Here is a 23668-nt window from a genome sequence, read left to right as displayed (position 1 = left end):
TATCCTGTAGTTTTGGACTCTGCAGCATTTGTAAACATGAGTGGATTCCTTAATCTCTTTCTATTTATATACACATTCTATTGATTCTGACTCTGAGGATCCCTGAGCAATACATAGACATTCCCTACTTTTTTTTATTAAACAATGAAAGTGTAGAACTTTGTGGTATCAAAATGTATGTTATTGTTGTCAAATTTATTTCTTAGTATAAAATCAAATGATTTCTTTTCTTTCATTTGGTTGTGCTTTGATTAAAAAACCTGTTTATCTGTATTAGAAAAGGATAACAGTTAACATAATAAATTATGCATTAGCTTCAAATTTCTCACTGAAAATATCTGTAAGGGATGGGATAAGAAATGTGGAATACTGAGTAGCCGCCGGTGCCCTTTTGGAGAATAAAGTGCTGGGCAGCGTCTTTACAGTGCAGCTCTTGGCATCTGATTTTTGCTGCTGAAAAAGTGTTCAAGACTGTTTTAAGACCATTAGATCAACTATGGTCTTGCAGGGGATGCTTTTATTTACCAAAAGAAATCCCTGCAGAGAACAATTGATGCAGGTGTACAGAGAAATGGACTTTTGAAGGCAAATCCACTTATCTGTGATTTGGGGGAGTGTCTTGATGATTGGCTATATCATCTATCAGTACTTCTTAAACTAGACTACTGAAGTATTCCGTGGATATATGGAAAACTATAGGATAAATGTAGCCCACTTTTATGTAGAGTCAATTTTTCAGCTTTATCGGAAAGATGAATAAAAGCACATGACTGGTAAGTTTAAAATATTATTTCTTCCTTTTTTTTAAAAAAATAGCTTCAGAAAATTTATTAGTGGTTATTAGGGGCTGGGGTGTGGTGGGGATGGGGAGTGACTGATAATGGATGTGAGACTTCTTTAAAACTGTTGTTTCATATTGAAACAATCATAAGTACATTATAAACCAGAATACAAAAATTGCACAAATTTTACAAAATTTCCAAGGAAAGCTTACAGATTTGTGGGTTCCACTGGACTCCTAGTCATCATCTATTTCCCAAAATGAGTTAAGATTTTGTTCTCTATTGCCCACAGCAGTACAGCTGTGATTTAACAAAAGTATGGTCTTGGAATAGATTGGCTTTGTTGTTGTTCAGGAACTGACAAATATTGAAGAAAAGAGGTGAGGACCAGCTCCATTTGAGAGATTCCATTTCCTTCCTTGAATGGAAAGTGAAGTAACTCTCTCAAAGAAAAGGCAGTAGAAAGCAGGAGTTACCAACAGGAGGTTTGTTTTGTTTTGTTTCCTTTTTGGACAGTTTTTTTTTTTAATTTTAATTATTTTTTAAAAATGTGGCTGCATCTGGACTTAGTTGCAGCACGCAGGATCTTTACTGTGGAATGTGGCATCTTTCATTAAGCTGCACAGGCTTTTCTCCAGTTGCAGCTCTTGGGCTCTATAGCACTCAGGCTCTGTAGTTGTGGTGCCCAGACTTCCCCGCAGCACGTGAGGTATTAGTTCTCCGACCAGGGACTGACCTCTCATCCCCTGCATTGGAAGGCAGTTTCTTAACCACTGGACCACCAAGGAAGTCCCTGGACAGAGAGTTTTAATGACACTATGTTTTGCTTTATATTTTCTGTTCCCATAAAAGCTCCTTTTTGGTAAATGTTATTACTACAGTCTTTATTTTAGTTATCATTTTAAGAGCTACCATTTATTGAGAACTTCTAATTCGAGGTATCAGTGTTGATTTCCATATTTACTCCTTTCAACAGCTCCATGAGGCAGACATAAATAATATAGTAAGTGGTGTGGATTTGCCCTCAGGTCCCCAAAGCTGGTGGTTGGGGTACATCGCCACTTTTTGGGTCCCACTATTCTTGTTATCCTGGTTTAACCAGCAAGGTACATTTACTGGGCAGCAGACATGTCAAGGGTGAAAGTATTCAGATTCAGATAATACTGTGCTGTCGTTTTCAAAGCAGTCCATGTTTCACGAGCCTGCAACAAAAGAAACTTAAGTCATGATCTCTCAGTATTTAGAACACATCTCATCAATTATTCTGATTATCATGCAGATATTCCTGAAAGATTGAGAGAAATACTATGGAAGAGTAAGGTTTGGTTTTCACACTTTCAGTGATCTGTTTACTTAAATGCTCAAATATTTTGCAGTACATATGGGGCCATAGGGTGAACCAATGCAGTAGAGTCTTGTTACATTATGGTAACTGTTCATTATAGCAATAGTCTACAATTATAGGCAAGAATGTGCTTGAAAATGTCAATATTCCATAAAGAAGACCCAGTCTACCAGCTTATGTAATTATTTCATTTGCCAAATAAACAAATGTCTTGTTTTAATACCTCTAAATGATGCCTGTTGGATAAAAACAGGCATAAAACGAAATGCATTATTCAAGCTGGTGTTTTTCAGCAACAAATGCTAAGCAAAAACAAGCTGATCCTAGTTGACCAGTTAAAATCCAGCCAAGCAGAGTAAGGATGAGACCCAGGCCCCAGCAAAACAAGGACATTCATTTCTTTCTGACTTTATGTTATATAAATAAATTATTTATATACCCTTATGACTGGTGCTAATCAGAGCCTGATACAGTGAAAAGAAAGAATAAATAATTGAAGGAATTAATTAATCAATTAATTGTACATTTTTTTTCCTAAATTGCAAAATTATAGTGGAAAGTCATGAATAATTGAGATCCTCAAATAATCCAGCAATTTCATTTGGCCTGGAGTTTCAATGTCATCTTCCATAAAAAAAGTAAGAATGAAATAAAACTGGGTAATGAAAATTTCTTAATTTCTCTTGGGATAAGAATACAAATAAATAGGATAATGAACAAAAAGCAAGCAAATGAAGGAATGACAGTAAAGGGTTGGATAATTATCACAGAGAAAAACTAGCTAGTCAACTGCTAAGAGGGAACTAAAATATGACCATGATCCCTCCATCCATCTGCCCAACCATATAATAATTAATTCACTGAAACTTGAGAATAATGACCTTGATGGATAAGACAAGCACCTTACATTTTTAGTCTAGGTAGGGAGATCAGGTGCATGCAACAAATAATTCCAGGGTGACATTTGAGAACTATTCACATGTGAACAGCTTGCAAAGATGAGAGAAGAAGGAAGGACAGATGCCTTCCTGGAAAGAAAGAAAAGGCTTCAGAAAGAAGGGAACATTGATCTTAGTCTTGAAGGAGGAGGTGGATTTACTAGATGAAAGCCTCTTCATAGGGAGGAAAGAGCAGGTATAGTTCAGGACAGCTAGAGAGAGAAAAATAGGAATTGGGCTGGTGGTGTGTAATGCCAGTTGCTACCATGCTTATTTAAAAATAGAGATTGTGCATATGTATAACTGAATCACTTTGTTGTACACCTGAAACGAACACAACATTGTTAATCAACTGTATGCCAATATAAAATAAAAATTTCATTTTTATTAAAAAGGGAGATAGTGAAAGGCCTTTTGTTTGTAATGCAAATACCTGATCAACCAGAGTGTTTCCCCATGTATTCGGGCTGTGATCTGGGTTCCAGTAATCCTGCAAATATATGTGTCTTTTGAGACGTAGGAACTGGTTTGCTGGGTCCTCCAATAAAAATGGTGCTCCCAGTACTCCTGTAATTGAGTCCAACAGCACAGCATCTTTTAAGGCAATAGTTTACATCTGAGTGTTTCCTCTTAAAGAAATTGTGTCCTCTTAAAGCAGCCATGGTGTTTGAGAGGAAGGGCACCTAAGAAGGCAACTCTGGAAAATCTATGCCCTGGGGCCAATGGCTGCTCCTCAGTCCTTTGGCATCTTTGTCCTGTCGTCACCCTATGTGACCTGTGTATCACACAGCATGCAGCCAACGCTGTGTGGTCGATGGAGAAGAGTTTCAGAGTTTCTGTTCCTGTATGGGAGACTGCAGACTTAAATTCAAATTTCAGCTCTCTCCCTTTTTTAGGCAAGTTGCTTAGTTTCTCTGAGCTCTAGTTTTCCTGTCTGTAAGGAGATATAACAATAATAAAAACAATAATAACACAGACAATAACAGGCTTACTATAAAGATTGGATAAATTAACAGATGTAAATCACTTGGTTCAAACCTGTAAGTCTACAATCTTATTTTTGCTTTCTCAGCCTGTTAAAATAGAACATATCTTTCATTTTGAAGTAGACTGCTCCCAAATCTGAAACTGTAGTTAACATTGTTAACATTAAGAGAGCCTTCTTTAAATGCAAGCAGGCTTGCATTTTCTATCTTCTTCTCACTCTAGAATTAAGAAAAAAGTAATTTAAAAAACCCATACTTCTTTAGGATCTTGAAATTTTAACAGTCTATATTATGCTTTCATTCTTGACTAAAACACAATCATGTTATAAAGGAAGAACATACTCCTGACTTATTCATGGCAACAATATAAATCTGTTCATTGCTTGTGATAAAGAAGCATTTATTATGAATCAAACTGTAAGTAATGTTACATTAGACACTTTATATCTTCATCATTAACAAGCCTTCATTGTCCAATAATCTGTATAGGTTAGGGTTATAGTGATCTATAAATATGAAACCTCCCTTCTATAGGAGAGGGGATAAAGGGTCCAAGATACAAAATAAAATAAGGATACACAGAATTTGACTGTGCTAAGGGAGCTTCCCTGGTGACTCAGATGGTAAAGAATCTGCCTGTAATGCAGGAGACCCAGGTTTGATCCCTGGGTTGGGAAGATCCCCTGGGTTGGGAAGATCCCCTGGCAACCCACTCCAGTATTCTTTCCTGGAGAATCCCATGAACAGAGGAAACTGACAGGCTATGGTCTATTGGGTTGCAAAGAGTCAGACACGACTGAGCAACTAAAACTTTCACTACTTTCACTTACTTTCAAGGTAGCTTAGGAAAGATTGGAGTATCAGAGCACAAGCAGATATTTTCATGGTCAGGGAAACTGCTTAACCTATTCTATGAAGGGAAGATTATGTCTAGCATAAGGAAAGATTATGTCTAGCATAATGAAAGAAGGGGAAAGTCTTTTAATTTGAAGCTTAAAAAGTGATGTGAACAAAGGTATGACATTAGGAAATCTACAAGACCAATGTCTGAAAACAGTGGTTAGAGGTGGCTGGATTAGAGTTTTATATAAATTTAGTTAACAATTATTGAGCATTGTGCTAAATATTATACCTGAATTACCTTATTTACTGGAGCCTTTCCCTTCTCCAGCAGATCTTCCTGACCCAGGAATTGAACTGGGGTCTTAGCAGGTTCTTTACCAACTGAGCTATCAGGGAATCCCTTATTTAATACTCACAACAAACCTAAGAAATGGTACTGTTAATCACTTTATTTTGTATACAAGGGAACTAAAGCACAAAAAAAGTTAAATAATAGGTCTAAGGCCACAGAGCTAGTGGGAGAGGGAGATAGAATTCTCCCTTCAGAGCCATTGCACTATATTATTACTAAGAGGGAGGGTTGCTTGGGGTCAGATTATAAAAATATTTTATGTTTATGGAAAGAAAGGAAATAACCATTACTTATACATTCCTTATGATCTCATGCTTTCCCAAGATTGGCCTTGAGTTCTAAGCAGGATTCTAGTTATCAGCTCTATTATTTCTAGTTTAGTTTGTCAATCTAGTAAGCTCTAGTTCCAAATAGGTATTGAAAATGATAGTCTATTGAATGGATAAGGAGGATGTGGTACATATACACAATAGAATACTACTCAGTCATTAAAAAGAGTGAAAGAATGCCATGTGCAGCAACATGGGCGGAACTAGAGATTGTCATAGGGAGTGAAGTAAGTCAAAAAGAAAGAGAAGTATCATATGATATCCCTTAAGTATCATATAATATCCCTTAAGCATTATATGATATCCCTTATGTGAGGAAACTAAAAAGAAATGATACAAATGAACTTATTTACAAAACAAAAAGACTCAGAGACTTAGAGAACAAACTATGGTTACCAGTGGGGAAGAGTGGGAGGATGGTATAGTTAGGGAGTTTGGGATCAACATGCACACACTGCTTTATTTGAAATGGATAACCAGCAAGGGCCTACAGTATAGCACAGGGAACTCTGCTTAATGTTATGTACAGCCTGGATGGGAGGGATGTTTAGGGGAGAATGGATACATGTATGTATATGGTTGAGTCCATTTGCTGTCCACCTGAAACTATCACAACATTGCTAGTCAGCAATACTTCAATATAATAGTTTTAAAAAAAAGAAAACAACAGCCTCTCTGGATATTATACATCAGTCAAGACGCCTCTGGGTGCAAAACACAGTACTACTAACAGAGGATCGAAATATGACCCAGACATATTCTCCATTTATAAAAAAATAGCAGTTTTATTTATTCAATGATTTCAAAGTAAAAAGCAAATGTTGACTTCAGAAGATAATAGTTACTAACCTGCTGCTAGGTAATCTAATCAGTACAATCAAAGTAACATGCCTGTGAAAGCCATCCTCTAAGATGATCCCCAAAGATCCCTGCCTGCTGGTATTCATGTGGTCCCCTCTTTCTCTTAGTAGGGCTGACCTGTGTAACCACAGACTCCTGAGGCAATGACAGTGTGTGATTCCCATGGCTATGACATAAAAGACATTACAGGTCCTGCTGTGCCCTGCTCTTGCATGGCTTACACTAAGGCCAGTCACCTGCCATGTTGGAAGGACACTCAAGCAGCCCTAAAGGAGAGGCCACCACATCAAGGAACTGAAGTGTTCCACCAACAGTCATGTAAGTGAACCACCTGTGAACCTGATGCCTTTGCTCCAGTCAAACCTTAAGAGGACCACAGCTCCCATTAGTATCTTTACTGCAACCTCACAAGAGATCCTCAGTCAGAACCCAAGACACTCCCAAATTGATGACACTTAGAAATCATGAAATAATAAGTATTTAATGTTTTAAGCTGCTAAAGTTTGGGGAAATTAGTTATGCTGTAGTAGATAACTAAAACAATGCATGATAAGCACTAACTATTATCAATATAAACTGCTAAGTACCAGAGTTGAGATTAGATGAGGCAAGTGAAGTCAGTAGGGCATAAAATATAAGAAGGAATTAACTGACATAGAAAACAAACTTACCATTACCAAAGAGGATAGTGCGAGAGTGAGGGGCAGAGAGATAAAACAAGGACTGACTGCATAGCCCAGGGAACTATATTCAGTATTTTATAAAAACATATAATGGGAAAGAATCTGAAAAAATGTGTATATATATACATATGTATGTATGCTGCTGCTGCTAAGTCGCTTCAGTCGTGTCCGACTCTGTGTGACCACATAGACAGCAGCCCACCAGGCTCCCCCGTCCCTGGGATTCTCCACGCAAGAACACTGGAGTGGGTTGCCATTTCCTTCTCCAATGCATGAGTAAAGTGTAAAGTGAAACTGAAGTCGCTCAGTCATGTCCGACTCTTAGCGACCCCATGAACTGCAGCCTACCAGGCTCCTCTGCCCATGGGATTTTCCAGGCAAGAGTACTGGAGTGGGGTGCCATTGCCTTCTCCGATATATATGTGTAAATGAATCACTTTGTTGTATGCTTGAAACTAACACAACCTTGTAAATGAACTATATCTCAATTTTAAATATTCAAAAAAGTAAAGAATTCATTCTTGTTATTTGATAAGTTGCAACCCCATGGATGGGAACCCACCAGGCTCCTCTGTCCATGGAATTCTCCAGGCAAGAATACTGAAGTGGGTTGCCATTCTCTTCTCCAGGGGATCTTCCAGACCCAGGGATTGGACCTGGGTCTCCCATATTGCAGGCAGATTCTTTATCATCTAAGCCACCAGGAAAGCCCCATTTGAAACTAACACAGCATTGTAAATGCACTATACCTCAATTTAAAAAGTACAAAAAAAGAAGGAATTCTCTCTTAGGGTTATACAAATTTTGTGCCATAAGACCTCTACTTGCCTCACCCTAATTCCTACTCTTATAATCATTACTGCATGGAAGATAATCAGTAAATAACTCTTGCCACTAGGAAACACATATTATATTCAGAATTGAAAAATAATTATAAGAAGATATATTTTGACTGGAGAAGGCGATGGCACCCCACTCCAGTACTCTTGCCTGGAAAATCCCATGGATGGAGGAGCCTGGTAGTCTGCAGTCCATGGGGTCGCTAGGAGTCAGACACAACTGAGCGACTTCACTTTTCCCTTTCATGCATTGGAGAAGGAAATGGCAACCCACTCCAGTGTTCTTGCCTGGAGAATCCCAAGGATGGGGGAGCCTGGTGGCTGCTGTCTCTGGGGTCACACAGAGTCAGACACGACTGAAGCGACTTAGCAGCAGCAGCAGCATATTTTGACTAGATTATCTGAAGGGGCAGTGATTAATTCTGATACTGGAAGGAAGGTCTCACAGAGAAGTTGGTTCTGAGTTAAGCTTCAAAGGATGAGGTTTCCACAGTTAGGAGGAAGGGAGGGGAAGCAAAGAACACATATTCCAGGCTGAAGAAACTTGGAGAGCTGAGGAGCAGAGGAGCAGAGTAAGGCACAGGGAACTGCTCTGCTTGATGTTATGTGACTCAGTGACCCTTACTTTGCCAACGTGATTGAAAGGTAGGGTTGTTTGTGGTATAGATGTGTCAGAGTTAACGTTGGAAAGATAAGCTGGAGCTACATTCAGGAAGATCCTACCATCATACCAAGGAATTTGGACTTTATTCTGTAAATAATTATCTTTTCTGAACAGGGAAAATGATAAGACTAGATGTACTTTTGAAATATTTTTATTGTGATATCATTTGAATCATCTTTTATTGTATGATTCAGTGGCATCAAATATATTTGCAATGTCATGCAACCATACCATCTCCAGACTTTTTCATCATTCCCAATAGACACTCTTTACTCTTTAAGCAATAACTCCCATTACCCTCTTCCCCAACCCCTGGTAACCACCATTTACTTTCTGTTTTTATGAATTTGCTTACTCTGGGTACCTTAAGAGGAGCCATGCAGCATTTGTCCTTTTGTATCTGACGGACTTCACTTAGTGTTCAGGGTTTATCCATGTTGTAGCATATGTCAGCATTTCATTCCTTTTTAAGGCTGAATAATATTGTGTATGTATATGCCAAAATTTTAGTTATCTACTCACAGATGAACCTTGGAAAATTCCTTTGTCGGGGATGTGGAGAACAGGTGGTAAAAGGAAGAGAGCAGAGTGAGAGGCACAAAGTAGGTGGCTCATCAAATAGTCCAGATGAGAGATTAGTGGGACTTGAATCAGGTAAGTGACAGCAGGAATGAGAAGACAGGATTGATTTGTAGAGAACAGGAGACTCATTCATTTGGAATGATTTCTGTGGATGAACCAGCATTAAAACTTTGGTTTTAGCTGGGATGTGTTAACAAGTGACTTTTCAGATTTCTCTTCATTCTCTTTGAAAAAGTGTTAATTATAGTGTTACATGTTTAATGTAGATTTTTTTCTTAAAAAAAAAAAAGAGAAACAGAGGTAGTGGCTAGGCAAATAGATCTAATGACATCCATATCTAATAAATATTTTGAAATAAATTATGTTTAGAATATAAATTATAGCTACATAAGAAAGTATAGTAATTGCTTAAAATAATGTTATATGGAACATAACATCCAAAAGTAAAACCAATATTCTGTACCATAATTATCCTGGTGTATTGTACAATAAGAAAAAATGCTGTTACATAAACCTTGGCAGAGAGGCATGCTTTAAAATATAAGCCATAACTATTTTAAGCTCTAATAATTCTGTCTTTTGTAAATCTCTATGCTTATGGAAAATGTTTCATCTCCTCTTCTTCCCACCTTCCAGAACAAAACTTCTACCTCAGTAGTATGCACCCAACAGGCACCGAATAAATATTAATTGGTGGTGATAATAACATCACCCATGAGCAAGACAGAAAGCAGTATTTATTATCCTACTTTACAAATGAGAAAATTGACATCTGGAGATGAAACGACTCACTCAAGGTCACATAGTAAGTCAGTGGCAGGGCTGGAAATAAAATGCAAGTAATGTAGAAGGGCATGCTATTATCCTCTCTGCTTGAGAAGTTTCCCCTCCCTTTTTCATTCTGTCTGATCAACCTTGAAAGTTAGTGAGAACAAGATCAGACTTTTGTGTTTGCAAACCCATGGAATACTGCTGGGGATTGAAAACTGAACCCTGAGTTCTATTACTCTTTTGGTTTTTAAATATGTGTGTGTGTGTTTTAATGTAGGCAGTATCAACCAGGTTGGTTTTAAACTTTATAATCATAAGCTATGAAAAAAAATCTTCCTCTCTTTCTTTCCAGCTCCCTACATACCCTCCTTGCTTTCATCCTGTATTATAGTCAGTTTTAATAGGACCTGTCAAGCTCAACCTATCATCTAAACATTTGTGGAATATCTTCTGCAGAAAAGCCTGTATGGCAGAAATAAGGCAGACACTACAGAATATGGAGATATTTGAGATCACAGCTTTCACCATGCAGGCCAAGAATGGTCAGAGACCTGGAATCTTACTCTGGCCCTGCAATAACTTAGATCGCTAAGCCACTTCTTTTTCCTGTGTCTCCATTTTCTGCTCTGAAAAACAAGCCTGGATCATATAGTCTCTAAGGTCTTTTTCAGTTCTAACATTTTGAACTGGAATATGTTCATAACAAATAGGTCATTAACTGAAAATTACTTCCTCTCTATGGTATCATATTGAAAGTGTATAGAATATGCTAAGTGGGCACAGCCCCTACTATTGTCAAGGAATTTACTGAGACTTAGTTCTGTTCAAACTGAGACAGATGGAAATAAGTGAAAGGGAAATTAAAACAGACCTGGCCAATTAAAGCAATACAAATAAAAATGTATTCACATTATGCACAAACAGATGAGTGCCCATCATGGCTTGATAGGCAGTGTGGAAGTAAGGGAAAATTGTTAACATCCGCTGTATCATTGAAAAAGCAAGAGAGTTCCAGAAAAACATCTATTTCTGCTTTATTGACTATCCCAAAGCCTTTGACTGTGTGGATCACAATAAACTGTGGGAAATTCTGAAAGAGATGGGAATACCAGACCACCTGACCTACCTCTTGAGAAACCTATATGTAGGTCAGGAAGCAACAGTTAGAACTGGACATGGAACAACAGACTGGTTCCAAATAGGAAAAGGAGTACATCAAGGCTGTATATTGTCACCCTGCTTATTTAACTTGTATGCAGAGTACATCATGAGAAACGCTGGGCTGGAAGAAGCACAAGCTGGAATCAAGATTGCTGGGAGAAATATCAATAACCTCAGATATGCAGATGACACCACCCTTATGGCATAAAGTGAAGAAGAACTAAAAAGCTTCTTGATGAAAGTGAGAGAGGAGAGTGAAAAAGTTGGCTTAAAGCTCAACATTCAGAAAACAAAGATCATGGCATCTGGTCACATCACTTCATGGGAAATAGATGGGGAAACAGTGGAAACAGGGTCAGACTTTATTTTTTTGGGCTCCAAAATCACTGCAGATTGCAGCTATGAAATTGAAAGACGCTGACTCCTTGGAAGGAAAGTTATGACCAACTTAGATGGCATATTCAAAAGCAGGGACATTACTTTGCCAACAAAGGTCCGTCTAGTCAAGGCTATGGTTTTTCAGTAGTCATGTATGGATGTGAGAGTTGGACTGTGAAGAAAGCTGAGTGCCGAAGAATTGATGCTTTTGAACTGTGATGTTGGAGAAGACTTTTGAGAGTCCTTTGGACTGCAAGGAGATCCAACCAGTCCATTTGAAAGCAGATCAGTCCTGGGTGTTCTTTGGAAGGAATGATGCTGAAGCTGAAACTCCAGTACTTTGGCCACCTCATGTGAAGAGTTGACTCACTGGAAAAGACTCTGATGCTGGGAGGGATTGAGGGCAGGAGGATAAGGGGATGACAGAGGATGAGATAGCTGGATGGCATCACCAACTCGATGGACATGAGTTTGAGTGAACTCCAGGAGTTGGTGATGGACAGGGAGGCCTGGCATGCTGCAATTCATGGGGTCGCAAAGAGTCGGACACAACTGAGCAACTGACCTGAACTGAACTGAACTGAAATGAACTGATATAGTACCTCCCTGGTGATCCAGTGACTAAGATTCCCTGCTCCCAATGCATGGGGCCCAGGTTCCATCCCTGATCAGGGAAATAGATTCCATGTACTGCAGCCAACAGTTCGCATGTCTCAACTAAAGATCCCATGAGCTGCAACTAAGATGTGGTGCATCCAAATAAATAAATAATAAATAAAATAAATATTAAAAAGGGAAGCTGTATAGTCAGAAGTGGAAAGACTCCCCATATTGCCATTACCCAGGAGAGGTTGAAAAAGAGTCTTTAAATTTGATAATGGGGAAATGACTAAATAGTCTATATAATATGCTCATGATTATAAAAATGGTACTTGTAATAAGAAGGGTTTCCTTGGTGGCTCAGATGGTAAAGAATCTGCCTGCAATGCGGGAGACCTGGGTTCAATCTCTGGGTTGGGAAGATCCCCTGAAGGAGGGCATGGCAACCCACTCCAGTATTCTTGCCTGGAGAATCCCCACCGACAGAGAAGGCTGGCAGGCTACAGTTCATGGGGTCACAAAGAGTTGGACATGACTGAACAACTAAGCACAGCACATACACTAAAAAGATCAGAAAACCTGATGTGAAATGTAAGATGCAGAATGTAAGGGCAGAGTCTGATGGCAGACTCCCTTTCTTTTTGTGCAGAGGGGGCTCACTGAGAGCTCCCTCTTGGTAGATCCAAGAGGCATAACTTGGCATGTCCAGCTCATCCATCCTTTTTCCTCTTGAGAGTGAGCTGCCCTCAGAGGGCACACTTTTTGTTCTGGTTCTACAAGCTGAAACTGTATATGAAATTTGCCAAACTCTGGGATCCAACTATGTTCCGTTTGCCTCATTAGCCTTTCTCAGTAATAAATGGGCTGCCTTCCATAATTAACTCTGATTTATTTCTCAACTTGATCAAAACCAGGACCAAGAAATGGAGTGCTATGTGTTAGAAGGTGTCAGAGAACCCAACAGGTGAGTTGTCTCAGAGCCTCACTAAGAAACAGGAAACAAAAAAAGGAGCACAGACAAGGGCACTCCAACCAGTGGTAGCTTGTCATTCCTGATTCACTGTCTATTAAGTAAACGTGAAGGGATTCAGTGGGGACAGAAAGGATAGGCCCTCAGTGAGCTATTTCTCTCAAGTGTAGGGGATACTGATGTTCATGCTGAACATGGAGATAAGCACTACAGTCCTGCCACAAGCTCAAAAATACTTAGGAATGGGATTCTGGAAGTAGAGCACTTAGAACTCAGTATAAGCAATTAAGGGTTTCCCTGGTGGCTTGGCACCCCACTCCAGTACTCTTGCCTGGAAAATCCCATGGTTGGAGGAGCCTAGTAGGCTGCAGTCCATGGGGTCGCTGAGGGTCGGACATGACTGAGCGACTTCATTTTCACTTTTTACTTTAATGCATTGGAGAAGGAAATGACAACCCACTCCAATGTCCTTACCTGGAGAATCCCGGGGATGGGGGAGCCTGGTGGGCTGCCGTCTGTGGGGTCGCACAGAGTTGGACAAGACTGAAGTGACTTAGCAGCTGGTGGCTTAGATGGTAAAGAATCTGCCTGCAGTGTTGGAGACCTAGGTTTGATCCCTGGGTTGCAAAGATTCTCTGGAAAAGGGAATGGCAACTGACTCCAGTATTAAGAATATTTATTATTTGCTATTTTCTTAGACTGAGTCTCAGCTCTTGTCCTTAAAATGTTTATGTCTTCAAAAAAAAAAAAAGATGAAATAGGTGCCCAGGCCATTATGTGCACTTGTAAATTAAGTACTAAAATAAAGTATAAATGATCATTAAGAATTAAGTACAAAAGAAGATGAGGAGAAAAGAATACACAGATGTCTTGGCAATATGATAAAATTTTCAAAGATCTCTCTAACTGTAGGACAAACTTTATAATTTTGTGAGAGATTAAAATACCCATGTTTACATTCATATTTTTGGATTTGAAAATTCTGTAAGTAGAGAATTTTCTTTACAAATAGTGAAATTGTTATTTTTTCCTTCCCACTCTAAACTTTGGTCACTAACCCAAAACTTCATGGTAGAAGATTGAAGGGTTGTATTTTAGTATAATGTATTCTCTCACTTTGCTGCAGTTCACATAAAATTGAGAAAGAGAAGGGAAGGGGAAGAGAGAAAGAGATGAGAAATTTGGATTGTGAGGGGAAAATGGTGAAGAAGAGAAAAGAAGGAAGAAGAAGAAGGGAGAAATCAAGAAAGGAAATCAAAGGAAGGAGAGACAGAAGAAGGGGAGTTACAAAGGTTACAAAAGGTGAAAAGTCATGGGGAAAGGGGCAAGGTAAATAGGCAAAGTAAAGGCAGGAAAACAAAGAGGGTCGATGGGAGTGAACTGGAGGAAAGAAAGCGGTGCTAAACTCTAGGACCAGCTTACAGATCCTCATGATTAACCTGTCTGTTAATAAAACGCTTTCGAAACTGACCTTTTAACTTGGGAACTTTGGCTTTATTGACATTACCGTTGCTGATGTATCGAGTAGTTTGAAAAGCAAACAGAAACTGGTATTACTTGAGTTTAACTTCAATCTGTTTTAACCCACTCACAACACAGTAACATACACCCACATACGTGTTCCCACGCATGACTATGTAATTTCCTGGGGAGTATTTTTGAAGCTGGCAGGTCTTTTATTAGTTTTTAATCTTGTGGACAGAGACATCTGTGACTCACAAAAGGCACCTTTTTATGTGATTCAATCAGTAATGACTCCACGGTCACTGCCTACATACCTGGATGGAATTCCCAATTCTAGAGCCATAACTGATGTTGGCGTGTGGGTAGGTTAACAAATTTCTACAACACACAGAGTGCTCAATGAATCTAGTCATAGGCGGTGAGTTTATTCTCACTGCTCACTTTCTTGAGAGCACCAGTCAATCTTAAGCCAAAGTGAGTAGGTAAAATTAAGAACAAAATCTTATATAATAAACTAAAACTATATCAGGGAATATAGGCTTTCCGAGGAAGTGGAGCACTTGCAGTGATGATGGAGAAGGTCCATTCCTTCTATGCAGAGAAGAAGGCAAAGGCGAGGATTGGAGGTACTGACAGGGTTAGGGGGAAGAACTGTGAGCTTAAAGGCTCTTGTCAAAACAAAAGCAAACAAAAAAACCTTTCAAGACAAATTGCCCTTGGTTACTAACTCTGGATTGAAAAACAAGAGCTGGAACTATGCTAGAGAAACAGACCACAGGCCATTTATTTTTTACCCTGTCTAAAACCAGAAGGCATGCTTGCATTTTATGGATAGATATGACCATAGCCAACAATATGGGCACGAACCCCCAAATTCTTTAATGGATGGGTCAGCCCCAGGGATTGCTTTACTTAGTGAAGCACTTTCCAAATATGTGCTCTTTCCATATTTCCTTTTAATGTGAAGTGGGGCTGTTTCAGTTTTTAAAGTGCCCTGTTACAATACTGCAAAGCTATAATAATCAAAACAGCATATTATTAGCACAAAAACAGACATATGGATCAATGGAACAGAATAGAGAACCCAGAAATAAACCCACCCACTTACAGTCAATTAATCTTTGACAAAAGAGGTAAGTGCATACAGTGGGAAAACAGTACAGTCTCTTTAGCAAGTGGTGTTGGGAGAGCTGGACTGCCACATGTAAATCGGTGAAGTGAGAACACTCCCTCACACCATATACAAAAATAAAACCCAAAATGTTTTACAGATTTAAATATAAGACATGACACCATAAAACTCCTAGAAGGGAACCTAGGCAAAACATTCTGACATAAATTGTAGCAACAATTTCTTGGTCAGTCTCCCAAGGCAAAGGAAACAAAAGCAGAAACAAACAAAGGAGACCTAATGAAACTTAAAATCTTTTGCACAGCAAAGGAAACCATAAACCAGAAGAAAAGTCAAGCTATGGATTGGGAGAAAAACATTTGCAAACAGTGTCACTAACAAGGGCTTAATTTCCCAATTATACAAACAACTCATACAACTCAATTAAAAAAAATAAATAAATAAAACCCTAACAACACAGTCAAAAAATGGGCAGAAGACCTTCGTAGACATTTCTCTGAAGAAGACATACAGATGGCCAACAGGCACATGGAAAGGTGCTCAGCATTGCTAATTATTAGAGAAATGCAAATCCAAATCACCTCACACCAGTTAGAAGAGCCGAGATCAGGAAGTTTACAAATAACCAACACTAGAGAAGGTGTGGAGAAGTGTAACTTGGTGTAGCCACTATGGAGAACAGTCTCTTAAAAAACAATAGAATTACCATATGATTCAGCAATCCCACTCCTGGATTTCCAGAGAAAAGTCTAATTCAAAAAGATACATGCACCTCAGTGTTCATAGCAGCATTATTTACAATAGCTAAGACATGGAAGCAGCCTGTTTCCATCGATAAACAAATGAACAAAGAGGTGATACATACATATACACGTATACAATGGAGTATTATTCAGCCATAAAAAAGAGTGAAATAATGATATTTGGAACAACATGGTTGGACCTAGAGATAATCACACTAAGCAAATAAGACAGAGAAAGATAAATATCATATGATATCACTTTCTTTGTGGAATCTTAAGAGGGAGGGAATATATGTATACTTATGGCTGATTCACATTGTAGTATGCCCTGTTGAGGAGGAACATGTTGAGTTTGGGATTTTTCTTTAAATCGGTACAACTAGGAACAGTTCTTAATTGTGTCCCTGTTTGGCTCTATTTTCTCAGATAAAATTCCCCAGCTCCCTAACTTCTGACCGTTTCTTGTGGAACCAGTGGCTATGATTTTGGCTCTATCACTTTTGGGGGAGGAGTTGTTGTGCTGCGCTGCCTATCCGATGCCCCTGTGAATCTGGCATTGACCATTGACTGACTGTGTATCTTGGTCATTTAACTTCTCTAAGCCTCAGTTTCCTCTTTGTACAAGACTCATAATACCTATTTTCAGAGTGATAATGAGAGTTGAACTAAGGTAACATATGGAAAGCCCCTGACACACAATAAATATTTTAAATAGTAGTATTAATACTTGCTGTCTTATTATAGAAGAAAGCAATTCTTGACCTAAATGCTAAACAGATGATTTTGTTTTGTTTTTTAATGAAATTGTGACACTTGGACTTCTAATTCTCTTACCAGGGAATCAGCCCCAATGTGTATAAGTTACTATTTTGAGAAAATCAGTAAAACAATTTGGGGACTCTGCTAATAAATTTAATTACTTAGTAGGCTCTTTAGCATTCCCACTAGGGAAAAAGATAATGAGATCTCTTCCCTACATACTTCAAATTAAGTTCTAGACAAAAGTAATTTATTAGACAACTAATCTGTAACAGAGAAAACTTTTTTAAATAATAAAAACAAACTTTAAAAAATCGTTGTTTTCTTATGGCAAGAAAAAGGGCTCCAGGGAAGTGCAGATGAATAGGCTATATTCTTAAATGAAAAAGGGGGCATGGGTGGGTGGGAAAAAACATGGGAAAAAACAAAGAAAGTTGATTCAAGCTATTATTTCCTACTTTAGAGCTATATGATTTAGAAAACGTCAGTTGAATTAGTTTTTACTGGAACAAATGAATCTGGTTCTAATGACTGCAGTCTCCTCCACTTGCAAGCAGTAAAGGCTTCTTTCCTAAGATCTGAAGGTTAATCCAGCAGTGTCAGCATCCCTTCATCCTTGGATTCTGATCCTCAATTTGTTCTTTCATGAACTTTGACTACTTAATTTTACTTATTTATTTATCTATCAAGTACAGTTAGTCAAACCAGTTGTCTTTATAGGTAAACATACTTTCTTTTCAGCTGGACTTAAAGTTAATTCCAACTTGTTTTTAAAGAAAGTCTATAAAAGTCCATTTACAGACCATTTCCCTTCTTGACTGGTATTTTTGACTCTGCTGTGTTCACAGATGGAATGTGGACCAACAGTAGTTCTTTCAGCCTTGCAGTCACCCACTATCACCCACTCTGAAATCAACTGTGTGGATGAGCAGTCCAGGCAAAGCATTGTACCACTGGATTATAATCAACCTCTTAAACGGAACCAACCTCACTTTCTTCATCTGGAGGTGGGGGCTGTAACTGGGTATGGCTGTATATGTCTTGCGGACAATGGTTTAATAAGAACTTCACTAAAATTTGCTTAATCATTTGTTTAAACATGTCCTAAATGCAAAGTTCAATATAGATTATTAAAACTCTTTGTCAAAATTATTTATATACTTAGGAATAAAGGGCTAATTATGCACACATATATATGTAAACACACATATCTAGATTCATACTCTAGATATAGATATGTATCTATAACTATTCATCTCTGTGTATCTCAAGGGAAATACACACTTCTTTTGGTTGGGTCTCAAGCTTATAAACATAGAAATTCTGATTTAAACATCTTCATCAGAAGTGTTTATAAATTATAAAGATTTAAACATGAAAATAATTTACACCTTTCTAAGTATTTGCAGTTTTGTATACGAAAAGACCTCTCAGTTCAATTCAGATATAAGCCACTGAGTTACTGGATCAATCTGGAAGCAAATCATCTGGCCTTTGGTGCCTTCAGCACCTCTCTGAGCTACAGTTTGCCTAAAAGGTTAATGAATTCACACTCTCAAAGTACCTTGAGGTTTCCACATAACTGTATCATGTACATATTACATTTTCTAAAGACATTTAAAATTTTTCTCTGTTCAAGGACACCAGAGCACTTCTTTAGAGGCAGCAGTTAAATAGACTGTTTGGCAATAGTAACATGTTAATATATAATTAGGAATAAAATGATCACACATACAATTAACACTGACATGTTCAAAACCACAGCATAACACAGGTTCTTCCCTAATGCTTTAAGTTGGCCTATGAATAAAACATGCTTGTCCATTTCTTTAAAAAGTCAAAAGAGGTTATCTATCAATCTAACAGTTGTAAAAGATGTGATAAAGAAAAAAAAGAAATAGGTTCTTACCTATAAGCAATGTTGAACACAGGGCAGCTTGAAGCATTTTACAGGCCATGATCCTGTTTTGGAAACAAAAGATTTATTTATTTTAATTTAGACTGAACAGAGCTTTAGGGCATACTGGTTACTTTCCAAGAATATGAAGCATTTCCTGCATACCTAGAAGCCCTATGACCTCAGTCAGAGAGCCTGTTGCTTGATTTGAGATGACTTTTTTTATACGACTCCTGCCTTTTTACCCTTTGGACTCTTTGGACTGACTTTTTACAGGCTATTCTTATATGGGCCATGTATTTATCTACTAATTTTACCATCCACACAGCCTAATGTAATCTAAAAAACCATACCAAAACAAAGAAGGTGGAAAAACTGGATCACCCAAACTTTGCTGGGGGATATAAAATGGTACAGTCATGTTGGAAAACAGTTTGGCAGTTTCTTATAAATCTGAGTATACAATTAATTCCCATACAACCCAGCAATTGCACTACTGGACATTCATCTCAGGGAAATGAAAACTTATGTTCATACAAAAACCTGTATAAGGACGTTCCTAGCAGCTTTATTAATAATAGGCAAAAACTGGAAAACAAGTGGAAACAACACAGATGTCTTCAACAGCTCAAAGTTAAATACATTGAGGTACATCTACACTATGCATTTCTACTCAATAATAATTTAATAAAAATTATTGATAGACACAGCAACTTGGATGAATCTCAGAGGAGTTATGATGAGTAAAAATAGCCAATCTCAACTGGTTACTTACCTGTATGATTCCATTTATATAAGCTTCTTGAGATGACAAGATTATAGATTAAGAACATTTTATTAGTTGCTAGGGCTTAGGGAGGAGAAGGCAATGGCACCCTACTCCAGTACTCTTGCCTGGAAAATCCCATGGACAGAGGAGCCTGGTGGGCTGCAGTCCATGAGGTCGCTAAGAGTCGGACACGACTGAGTGACTTCACTTTGGCTTTTCACTTCCATGCATTGGAGAAGGAAATGGCAACCCACTCCAGTATTCTTGCCTGGAGAATCCCAGGGACGGGGGAGCCTGGTGGGCTGCTGTCTATGGGGTTGCAGAGTCGAACACGACTGAAGCGACTTAGCAGCAGCAGCAGCAGGGCTTAGGGATAGAATAGGGTAGGTGTGTGTGGTTATAAAAGGGCAATTCAAGAGACACCTGTGGTGATAGAACTATTCTGTGTCTTGGCTGTGGTGGTGGATATATGAACATAAACGTGATAAAATACCATAGAACTAAATCTCTCTCTCTCTCTCTCTCTCTCTCTCTCTCTCTCGTACACACACACACACACACACACACGCACGTGCATATACACACAAATGAGTACATACGAGACTGGAGAAATCTGAGTAGCATTAGTAGATGTATCAGTGTCAGTATCCTGGTTGTGATATTGCACTGCATTGTAGTTTTGCAAAATATTACCTTTGGGGGAAGATCAGTGAAGAGTACCCAGGATCTCTCTGTATTGCACTCTTACAAGTGCAAATAATTCTACAGATCTAAAGGTAAAAATTTTAAGTAAAGAAAAAGGAGTGTTTAACTGCATGGTAAATTTGTTTGTTTCCAACAAAGCAAACAAACTATATATCATTTAATACAATGATAAAATCCAAACACTTTTTTCATTTTTATTTTTTAAACAATTCCCTTCTTCAGTGGTATGATTAACAGTTAAATGAATAAATTCATTATTATGCAATTTATTCTTAACAGCAAACTATGTACTTTCTTGTTTATTTAAAGTTTACAGAACCAAAGGAGAAATTCATCTTCCTCTCTTCTCCTCTTCCTTTCATCACTCAACTTCTGGGACCTAAAATGAGGAGGGTGGGAGCAGTACCTAGGTCATGCTTCCCTATATTATGTTCTGTGTGTACATTTCAGTGTTCCCGAGTACATTACATGCTGCCCGAAGGGGCCAGTACTGCATCTTGCTCCTATTTGTATGTCTTCGGCATCCACCAGGCACAGGACCTTTCATACAACAGCCTCATATAATAGCCCCCAATAAACATTATTGAACTTAATTGAATCAACCAATTCAAATTAAACTTAACTGCATTAAACTAAGTCAGCATTTTCCTGCACTAGTCTATCAATATACAGACTTATCCTACCGGCAGCAAAACAAAACAAAAACAAACAAAAAAACTCAACTAAAATATAGCAGTTTTGTTTTTATGTTACACTTAAACAGTGTTCCCTATAACTTTTCTTTTCTTATGATCTATGAAAAAAAGTCAGATCCATAAAAATTGGTAATTTTAATTATAAAGACATGAAACTTTCTTGGAAATGAAATTTGAATATCTGTATTTGAAAAATAGAAATATCAAGTGACATGAATTAATGAAACTCATCAATGGAGTCTGTTTACAACTTTGATGCTTTATTTTTAGAAATTATTGCTTTAATGAGGTCTGATAGACCTGGTAATCTCCCTTGGTCTCTTTCATATCAGTGTAATATAGATGTTAGAAGGGAAAAGTGTGAAATCAGATCTAATACTATAAAAGTATTTTTTTAATAAAAAAAAAGAAAAGAAAGAAAACTTTATTCTACCAAGGAGCAAGCTGACTTTAATTTCTGTTTGAGTCATGCTGCCAATGCAATCAGATACAACAAACTGCAAAGCTTTGGAAAATGCAGTGCTCATAGGGAGGGCATAGTGCAGCCTATATGATTCAATGACATTATCAGCATCAAGAAAAGGTGGAGGGTTAGTCCACGTGTTGAAGGAGGAGAGAATACTATATTCCGTATAACCACTGTACTAAGCCTTTGGTGGCATTCAACCTATTGAAAATAAGCTGGTAATAGCATTTGGTTTTGTGAAGTTATTTGAGATTCTCAAAGAGTTACTACCTGAGAACAAAATTTTACCATAGTAACTGGTAAAGGAGTCAGTTTTACACTGATTGGACTGCTAATGGGTTTGGTATGGCTCGTATTATAAGATAGAGTATATGTCATAATAATAACATGTCATTATTATCAGGTCAAACCTCTTAGAGGTACTGTTTCCCTCCTAGGACTGAGGGAATAGTCCATCACAGTTTGCAGTTTTATTTTACATTTAGGCAGAGAATGGCCGAGCATCTGTATCCCAAGAATGAATGAGAGCTTCTGTAGTCTGTCCTGCAGGCATTAAGTAGTTTAGGGAGGCACAAGATGTCAGATTCAGATTCATTGGTAGAATGCAGAAACCATTTTTGAATTACTTAGGTAGAATATTGTTTTGCCTTGGAAGCTGGAACCTTTGTTTTTATTTTATTTTTCTCAGTATGTGAATAAAATGAAGCCCTATTGAAGGCAAATAAAAAGTATAGTTTTCCTTTAATCTTTCCCCTTCACTTAAGTACAGCATATTCCTCTCACCGTCTTAACTGTTGACTTTTCAATGCTGTTGTCAAGACATGGAGGCATACATGCCCCTCCCACCATATATTAATTGTAGGAGTTGGGTTCACTTGGAGAAATTAGCCAAAATGTTGGAGAAAAGTATTCTGTTTTTGTATTCATTTTCAATGTGACTGCTACAGATTTTAAAACTTGCTACAGCTTGAGATGCCTTAGGTTTAATGTGGTTTAGTAAAATTAAGTAGTTGCCTAATAGACTTCTCTTTTACCAAATGTGGGTGTTTCAGGGTCTTTGAAAGACTGAACTGATCCTGGTTTGGAGAGGAGGGGAGAGAGCCCCATAATCAGGGCTCACTGTCCTCTTGAGAGCTAGGCTGCCCATATTGTGCAAGGGTTTCTTCTCCTTCTTTCTCTAAATCTGGAAACTGGCCACAGAGTGGTGTGAAGACAATGGGGAATTTACAGATTTATCCTTCAGGTACTCCTCCACTCAGCTATTTACTGAGCCTTTCCTATGATCAGGCACTTTTCAGAATCAGTCTGTTTTGAACACATTCCATATACATTGTTCCAAGTACTAGAGTTACAAAGATGTATCAAACATTGTTTCTTGTGTGGGAGAAGATCATTTCAGGCAAAGTTTCCCAGTAAGGCCAGTTGGCTTTTTTCATGAGGACGAATCCAGATGATGGAGGAAGAAAATTCCAGGAAAGGAAAGAAAATGGGTACAGATCAAGGTGCTGGAATGGAGACAACACATTTGAGGCTATCACAAAACATGTAGGAATATTGTACTGACCTACTAAAGCAATTCTCTGTTATTGATGTTCAGTAATTTCAGTGATTTCTGTTGATTGTCACTATAAACAAATAGTTGGAATAATTTAAAGATGTGTCGCTAATACAAATGTAGATAGTCTAGCAGTTTAAGTAAAAATGCCAATCTGTTTTATGATATGGTGTTGGAATCACACACTTTTTGATTAAGCTTTGAGGTAATGCATGCCAAGGCATCTTCCTCATTATACACTGAATAATTGATAGTTGATAATATGTGACATTTATTGAGCATCAGCAATGTGCTAGCTAGCTTACAGAGCACAAAACTATCAAGGGATCTTGGCCAGTTGGCTCACTATCAAAACACAGTCTGTCATTTGCTAAGTCTTCCATGCTCCACTAAACCAAA

At 38.1% G+C, this 23668-nt stretch overlaps 1 protein-coding gene across 2 annotated transcripts in view; it reads right to left on the bottom strand.

The window, feature by feature from the left end:
- Nucleotides 1–1431: 1431 nt before the first annotated feature.
- The window catches only part of C2H3orf85 (chromosome 2 C3orf85 homolog), a 32614-nt gene continuing 10377 nt past the window's right edge, over nt 1432–23668 (bottom strand). The window contains exons 2-5 of one of the 2 annotated variants that reach the window (XM_055568126.1): nt 20542–20618; nt 19092–19144; nt 3499–3632; nt 1432–1984 (exon numbers count right to left, since the gene is read on the bottom strand). In XM_055568126.1, the coding sequence (XP_055424101.1) occupies nt 1895–1984; nt 3499–3632; nt 19092–19140 (273 nt within the window). In that variant the 5' untranslated portion in view covers nt 19141–19144; nt 20542–20618 and the 3' untranslated portion in view covers nt 1432–1894. The remainder of the gene's footprint in view (nt 1985–3498; nt 3633–19091; nt 19145–20541; nt 20619–23668) is intronic. The other variant, XM_055568127.1, reaches the window with a different exon arrangement.

This window comes from Bubalus kerabau, chromosome 2, assembly GCF_029407905.1.
Source record: "Bubalus kerabau isolate K-KA32 ecotype Philippines breed swamp buffalo chromosome 2, PCC_UOA_SB_1v2, whole genome shotgun sequence".
Classification (NCBI taxonomy): Eukaryota; Metazoa; Chordata; class Mammalia; order Artiodactyla; family Bovidae; genus Bubalus; species Bubalus kerabau.
This window is presented reverse-complemented; position numbering and strand designations above follow the sequence as displayed.